We start from the raw sequence: 8,782 nt of genomic DNA, 5'->3' as shown, positions 1-8,782 counted from the left end.
TATATATATATATATAAATAATCCAATAATAAATAATTCAATTTAAATAATAATAAAGAACAAAAAGATAAATGGATTACACAAAATGCGTGATAACAATCTATGAGACAGTTGTCTAAAATATTTTTTTACCTTCTTCAATAATATAATTGATATTTTTGAATTCAATTTACAGCTCTTTCTACATTGTAATAGTAACTTAATTAGTTTTGTCTTCGTAAAATATGAATGTTAACGATAATAAATTAAAGATGACAAAGATATCAGCAAATCAGTGCTATAAAAAATTATGGCTCACTAATTGGAGAGCATTGTCAATCCTTTCAAAATCAAAAAGAAAGTTTTATAAGATTAGCAAAATAATATATTTACTTTACAATGATCTCAGACATATAATTAAATATGAATGGCTAAAAATAATATTTTGCTTTTTCAATTTTTTAATCGCGATGAGTAATAAGATTGAACAGGTGATCACTTTTTTATCTGTGCACTTAACCTAAAATTAACAATAAAAAACCGCGAATAAATACAGATAACCAAATAAAATGATAACCTGCAATATATTCGTTCATAAATCAAGATAATCGAAAAATATGATGGATTAACAAACAAATATACCTGAGGAATGTACTATGCTGCTGCACAACGCATTAGTTCATCACTTAACTGATTGTATGTCCGACATATCTGACAACCACAATGAACGATAAGTGGTGGAAGGAACTCAACTCTTGCGTATCTCTAAGCCAATGAGAATGTGACATCATATGCTGCCATGTTGCTGCGATTATTTAAATTAATCATGTAATGAGTATTTTGCTTAATTTTGTGTTTTTAATAATATTTGTTTACAATATGTAATATAATAAATTTGATTTTATCTTTTGCTATAAAAATTAATTTTTCACAAGCTTCTTCCTACTTTAATATTAATGCTTTCTCTTTTGAGAAGAGATAAAAATATCTCTAAATTCTTCTTTTCAATGATTATTTTATGTTTTTATTTGGCAACTACTAATTTTTATTCTTGAGTTGTCACATCAGAATTACCGCGCTATAAATGTATGGTTAAATAATTCAAATTTAAAATTGAATTGCCTTGATTTATTTATATAATATAAAAAACAAAAAAAATTTTATTTTTTTTTAAATACAAAAATTTAGCACAAAATAATACTGATAAAATAATTTAGGTCAATACTTTTCAATTAAATAATCAAACTATACTCTTTATTTTGAATTTAGTACCTCATGATAATTAATTTGGAATGTAAAAAGCAGAATGTTTCGGCATGAATATTTATATTATAATTTATATTATAATTTATATTATAAAGAATTAAATATTTCGTTTAATATATGTATAATACATTAATATTTATAGATAGACGATTGGTGTTTAAGAGATAGTTAACGGCCTTGGTATTTAAGAAAATAGTTATGAGAAACGAGAATAAAGTATACTTATTTCTTGTGTGAAAAAAATCATTTTTGATAAACAATATAACAAATAATTAAATTCTTTATTAAATTTTTGAGTTTGAACACACTCTTTATCTGATTTTTTTTTTGACATTTTGATCACCCTTCAGAAAATTCAAATTTTCAGACTTAGAAATTTTTTATATCCTGATTCTTAAATTTTGATATCAAATTCTCGATAATATTCTCCTAATACTTTAGTTATTTCTGAGAATTTATATTTGTTTTACAGAAATAAAAACATAAGAAAATAAAAAAGATTTTCAGAACGCATAAATGATGCTTTAATTGGTACAATCTAATAATAATGTAAAAACGTTTCAGCAATTTGTAGGCATTTCGGTGATTGTATATTTTCATATAATTTGACATGTTTTCAAACATAAACACTACGTGATTAATTATTATTCTCTAACATAGAATATTTCATTAAAAAATTTATAAAAACAATAGAATAAAATACTGATTTAATTTTTGCCGCAAATTTATCAATAAAACTGTTCCACAATTCTACTTAATAAGTTATGCTGATAAAACAGCTACTTGCTGCTAAGCTGCTGCAATGAACAAATCTGCTACTAAATCGACATGCTATATTTTCCTCATCAAGGAAACAAATATTTTTTATAAAAAAGTATTAATAAAATTGTAATAATAAATAGTTAATAAATAAAAATAACTAACAATAATATGTTATAATTCTTATTTTATTTACTTGCAGTTCTATTATCACATATGTTTTACAATCCCAACAATAAAAACATATTTAATGGTGTAACATCGCATCGTGTATATGTATATTGTTCTATGTACAATATGTATAAATATTTGTATAAAAAAATGTGTTTGCACAATTTTGTTTTAAATTACTTGATTTAACATTGGGGCAACTTCTTCGTTATATCATCAAATTTGTTTTCGAATCGATTTATAATTGTTGTTATTAACGTTCGCAAATACTTTGTTGTATAACGTTCGCAAATACTTTGACATTTTTTTTTGTTAGAATAAGGCAAGAATTTATTTTATTTTAGACTACATTTATTTATAAAAAGAAAAACAAACGCTACTTGTCGAAGGCACTTGTAGATACACGATCACAGAACACTCGCATTGATTTCCTTCTACAATTAACGTATGTTGGTAAATTTATTTTTAAAGTTTTAGTATAAAATTGCAAGATAAATAAGCCAACATAAATAAGCCAAACAAATATTTTTAATACATGTTATTTAATAATTCTTTTAATTTTTAAGCAATTCGATCTTTTCAAATTTATACTTGTAAGTATTTTCGCGCAATTACGTATTTCAGGTAGTGATTATTATTAATGTCGATTACAACAAATAGTATCGATTTCGAGACCATACAGAAAACGAAATTACTGCTGTCACAGTTATTGTTCGGTTAGTGCAGTTTAAAAAAAGAGAAACTTATCAATTAAGGAAAAAATGCATTCTACTATACAAATGTGATTCAATTTGAAAATTTCTATTTTTTAATAAGATGGAGGTAAAATGGATCTTTTCTTGTTCTTTGTAAACGCTTTATAAATAACTACGAGCAATAACTCATCTAATATCTATAACTTAATAGGATTGCTATGCGCAAATATCTACAATATGTATAAACACCATTGTTGTATTGTATACACTGTGCTGTTCGTAACATTATAGGTAAAGACCTTTGGCTTCTCCTTGGCTCCATAACAAAACAGGATTTGTCATTACCTCTTTTACATAGGCCATGCAATACAATACAAAATGGCAGTAGTTGCAATAAAAAGTGATGTATTAAAAGAAGATGAACGATGAGGATTTTTACTCTAATACTGCTGCCACAAGTTTGTCAAGTTACAAACAAGAAATCTATCTTGAAGGTAAGCGTTAGGAAACACTACGATTCATTCTTCCCTGGTACAATCATTGTAAATCTATTCAAATTTATCAAATACAAATCTTAGCAAATATCTCATTTTCTAAAAATAATAAAGCCGTCAATGTGTTGTTAGCAAAGTGGAAGACCGAGATTAAGTTATATTTAAATATGGAACGACTGCAGAGATGTCCAAATTGATGGAGAACTCATTGTGCACATCGATATTTACACTTATCGGGATATACAATATACTGATTCTATTAAAATTTATATTACACAAAAATAATAATATCGCATATCACAAATGAGTATGAATTAACGTCGTACATATCGTATATATCTAAAAAGCATGTTTCTTTTACACTAATATTAATGTTCATTTGTATATTCAAGCAATAGCGATATACACAATTCAATTTGAATATTTTTAATTAGATAATTTTGATATACAGTTAAGACAATTTTGTAAAAAGTTTCTGTAATCTCCTTAAAATCGTATCCGCTTTAACTTATTTGTGTGTAATGACATTTTTAGCAATTTTATGGAAATTCGCTTATCTGCAAGTAATAATTTTCATTTTTATATTCCTTTTGAGAATCATCTCTTCCATCGTTTCTCTAGCATGCCAGTTCTTAAAGTGCGATTCTCTAATTCTACATAATACACAAAATTATTATGTAAAAATTGATAAATTATAAAATATAACGATTGACGCGAACCGAAGCTTATAATAATAGCTTGGTTATGAGTATATTCTACACATATATTTTCTCCCTTTCTTTTCTCTGTCTGTCTCTCTTTCTCTCTCTTTCTTATACACATACAAATTACCTTTCACACAAAACACGATATAATATTAAAGCGATTGATGTACAACTTTTGCAATACAAAAGTATGAAGATCTATAAGGGCAAATTGACATAATTATTATGAAAAATTTTATATCTTTACGATAATGTGAGATTAACTTAAACTTAATGTAGTCGCTTGTTTCGAATGGCTAAATAAAGGGAGGGAATGAATACATGCATAAACAGAAATGACCAAGTGGACACAATCGTCACGTCATCAGTGTCCTCGTATCATCACTGATCTTATAGATAAAATATTCACTTGTCAATGTTGAGTCTCGTTCACAATTTTTACACTGTCTAGTTGATTTTTCTCATTTTTGTCGTCATCCTTATCCGGATTATCCCATGCTTGCCTTTGACCAGAACCGAAAATTGCATAAAATGTCGCACAAAAGATATAAACGCCAGCGCAGATCATAAATACAATCCTCCATTTTGCTTGTGATGGCTGAAAATATTAACATAACATAAATAATATTGTATTTAATTTCAATTACACACGCACGCATGCACGCACGCACGCACACATACACACACACACACACACACACACACACACACACACACGCACGCACGCACGCACACACACACGCACGCACTTACCGATTTAGCAATCACTTCTCCAACAGTAATCGGTGCGAGAAGTCCAGCGAGATTAGCGATACAATTTGTAAAGGACATTAAAATCCCAGCAAATCTTGGAGAAATGTCGAGGTGATTTACTTTAAAACCAGAATAAATAGCACCATTCAGACCGACTCCCAATGTAATAATAGTTACTGTCAACCAGGCATTGCAACCGGTATACGAAGCCGCTATCAATGCCAAGGCCGGTGCAAATTGGCCGATGCTGTTAACAATCTTGCGAGTTACAGTATGAGTAAATTTTCCCGAAGAGATCATCCAATCAGCGACATGAGAGATAAACATGGAGAAAAGCCACATAGCAAAATACGGAAGTGCTGAATAAATACCATTCTGAAATATAAGATAAATGATAAACGAGTTTCGTACAGAGAAATCCTCCTTTTTTTCCAAATTTTGAATTTATCATTCATGAATAACATTACTTACTTTTTTAATACTGAAGTGAAGAATCTGTTTCATAAATGTCGGAAGTTGAGTCATCAATGTTTCGTATCCATAATTTTGACCCATATGCGCCATTAAGATAGCCCAAAATGGTAACGAAGTTGCAATGGATTTCCATGGTACGGGAGGCGACGACTAAAAAAAAAAAGAATATTAGTTATCTCAACTTTGTTATTATTAATATATTTCGTGTCATATCAATTCTAAGTGATTTTTATCTGCTATGGCTGCGTGAGTCAGATGATTTACAGTATTTTTGTTTGTATTTGTTAAGTAAAATGTATTTTATAATAATTAAAAAATTACAAAAATTATTGTTATAAGGAAAATCTAATATACACCAATATTAAATCATAAAGTAATCCAATATATGACCTCGCTATTTGTGGATAATTACACAATAAATTCAATAAATAATATTAAGGCAATAACCTTAGTTTTATACTTACTTTTTCTTTAAATGTTCATCATGTATCGATGTAAATATTTGAAAATATCTCATATATTTTTAATGTTCAGAAATATATATTTTTTAAAATCTATCAATTTTCAATTTTGGACTTAGCAAAAAATTACAAAACTTAGATAAACTATAAAGTTTGATTATCTTCATTATAATTATATAGCCACACATAAGATCGATATAAAAAATTACAAGTACGTTTCTTTCTATAATTAAAATATCAAACGGTTTGAGTGATATGTTTAACATGAATTACCGATAATCTACACGGCATGAAATGTATAGAAGAGATCTATTGTATTATTATAAAAAACGATAGATTAGATAAATTAAGATAAATTCGACTAAATATTCGATTTACATAATAAATTGAGATAAATGTTCGATTAATTCACATAGCAAAAAAATGAAAAGAAACTCACGGATATACCAGCACTACCCCATAGAGAGCTGAGTATGAACTTCTTTTCATCTTCAGCGATGCTTGGATGTTGTTCCGGATCCTCATAGACCCATATGAGGAACGCTATGCACCAGAGGGTACCAATAACACCAAATACGTAGAAAATGGATGGCCATCCGCCTACTAATTGCCAATCGGCCAACAAACCGCTCAACGGCATAGATATTATCGTACCAAACTGTGCACCTATCGATGTGAAGAGAGAGAAAAATGCAAAAAAAAAACATGATTAGTTATTATTATCGGGCGTCCGATCCTCCTTATGCTCTTTCTCTTTTTACCAACGAAAAAAAACCTTGAGGGAGTGCATGGTTAAAAAAGACGATAACTCAAGAAATTGAAAATGGCCCACGGTCCACGGTCCACAAATCTCGTCACAGCAAGAAGCGCGCGTACACACAGTAGCGACTCGATGCATCAAAATGCCCCAGAGACAGAGAGGAGGATTCTCGCGTAGCGAACTAGCTCTCGATTCGATACACGCGATAAATCGCTACATAAAGGAAGAAAAAAATCGCATTGAACGAGCTTACCGGCATAGACAAAGGCACCCATCCTGCTCCGCTCGTTAGGTGGTATCCATTTCGCCAGCAGTGCGTGTGTGCAAGGCACAATAGGACCCTGCAATAGGGATTAATCCATTCCTAGGGGGAAGGAAATACACCCGTACAATCAAAAAACGTTCACACTCAAACGGATCAGTAAGCCTTTAAGCTTATGACTATAATTACTTATATTATTAATTATTATATTATTACATGTTAATGCTAAAACTAATATATAAATCTTTCTCTACAAATGTATACACACAGAGATTTTTGTCTTACTAATTAAAGTGTTTGTCAGCATAATACATAATGTAGAAAACTAGGACTAAAATAAAAGGCAAATAATAATGGCTATGTAATAAATGTTTGTTTATCAAATTTTTTCAATTTGTGAACTTTATACTTACGAACGAATGAAAGTTGTTTGCAAAATATATATTTGGACAACAGATAACCGATCCCGAAACATCACACATTCTCATCTTCGCTCGTTCTTCTCGAGTCTCAATCAAACTATTACGTGTTATAATAGTAAGGGATTTTTGAAATGTTACTTACCTCTCCTAAACCCTGAATGAAGCGAACGATTATCAGCGGCCAATATCCCCAATTCGCGGATATTGGGACTAGTAATCCAAAAAGCGAATTGATCAGCATGCCGATTCCGAGGAAGTATTTGGCGCCGTAACGCTTGGCAAGTATACCGAATGGTATTTGCGTTATAACGTAGCCCCAAAAGAATGAACTTAAAAGATAGCCTTGTTGCTTGTTGTCCCATACAAATGGTCCGTCGGCGCTCTGCAAAGACATTTTTAGTTCCTTCACATAAATTCTCGCAATCTCTTAAAAACAAAATTTTGTATACTTACGCGTTCGGCAGCGTCGGTTTCATTGGTCAACTTTCCGCATTTATCCTCGATTTCTATCACCTCATCGTTGTTCTTGATAGCTGTATGATTAACCATCGCGACGATAGCCACAGACATGTTGGTCCTCATTATGTAAGCATTTGCCATACCGAGAAATATCATGAAAGTCACCATGTGACGCTTCCCAAACCGGACTGAAAGAATAAAGAAACGTATTATTAAATTGCGATATCGACAAGTAAAGATAACGCAAACGAAATGTTATATAATATCTCATATTATACTCAATATCTTTATTCATTAACAATAAATCTGCATGTCTAATTTTAATTACTGAAAGTTTCAATTTCTCTATAGAAATTGTTTCTAAAAATATAATAGGATATTGTTTATTGCATCTTTTATTAATTATCTTTTTGTTAAAAATTTACGTAACTAACAGTAAGCTTTAAATTAAAATTCTAAAGATTTCAATTGGAAAAATTTCCATTTGAGCAAAATCAATTCCGGATTAAAATCTATTATTTAAGAAATATACAATGTTAAAAGTATTTTGTCTTATATAATGCACTGTTATATATAACAGTATATTGTGTAATGTACATTATATGTTTTGTAGCGCTAGAATACATGTGCCGTCTAAATATTATTGTGATAATTAGAATGAAGACATTGTGGCATCGTTAATTAACACTCCTGAAATATTCGCCAAAGCATGTCCTGTAACTACTAATATGCATTAGCAGATACTCTGCCAAATTTTCACGGAAATAACCGAAGGACGAGCCGTGGGATTAATGTCGAGGTGAGGGTTACGCCAAAAAAGACTATGACGTGAGTTAATTGAGCTACAAACTATAAACTATAAATCAACGGAAACGTGCTATCAAATACATCTATATAAAATCATATGATGTCACAAAAATCTTATATTTCAACAAATAATTTTGCCGTTCCTATAGAATCTGATATTGTTTCATGTGGCAAAAAATTATTTTAAGATAAATCAATTTGTATTTCAAATTTTTTAATTTATATTCGAATTCGAAACTGTATTTCGAAATCTTAAAAAAAAGACCAACGTCAGCTTGTAATTTATAGGCAAAGAAAAATAAACTATTAAAAACAA

At 29.7% G+C, this 8,782-nt stretch overlaps 2 protein-coding genes across 3 annotated transcripts in view; both read right to left on the bottom strand.

Annotated features, from left to right (window-relative positions):
- LOC108693014 (T-cell immunomodulatory protein) overlaps positions 1–693 on the bottom strand; it is a 3,376-nt gene extending 2,683 nt beyond the window's left edge. Inside the window, exon 1 of the mRNA XM_018201651.1 lies at positions 622–693. The gene's annotated coding sequence lies outside the window, so the exon portion shown is untranslated. The remainder of the gene's footprint in view (positions 1–621) is intronic.
- A 1,481-nt stretch (positions 694–2,174) lies between these two features.
- The window catches only part of LOC108693003 (putative inorganic phosphate cotransporter), a 39,470-nt gene continuing 32,862 nt past the window's right edge, over positions 2,175–8,782 (bottom strand). For both annotated transcript variants that reach the window (XM_018201630.1, XM_018201629.1), the window contains exons 2-8: positions 7,654–7,847; positions 7,343–7,582; positions 6,770–6,857; positions 6,196–6,422; positions 5,293–5,445; positions 4,822–5,196; positions 2,175–4,666 (exon numbers count right to left, since the gene is read on the bottom strand). In XM_018201630.1, the coding sequence (XP_018057119.1) occupies positions 4,481–4,666; positions 4,822–5,196; positions 5,293–5,445; positions 6,196–6,422; positions 6,770–6,857; positions 7,343–7,582; positions 7,654–7,847 (1,463 nt within the window). In that variant the 3' untranslated portion in view covers positions 2,175–4,480. The remainder of the gene's footprint in view (positions 4,667–4,821; positions 5,197–5,292; positions 5,446–6,195; positions 6,423–6,769; positions 6,858–7,342; positions 7,583–7,653; positions 7,848–8,782) is intronic.

Source organism: Atta colombica, unplaced genomic scaffold (assembly GCF_001594045.1).
Source record: "Atta colombica isolate Treedump-2 unplaced genomic scaffold, Acol1.0 scaffold83, whole genome shotgun sequence".
NCBI lineage: Eukaryota > Metazoa > Arthropoda > Insecta > Hymenoptera > Formicidae > Atta > Atta colombica.
The sequence above is the reverse complement of the archived record's forward strand: the minus strand, read 5'-3'. Positions and strand labels throughout refer to the sequence as shown.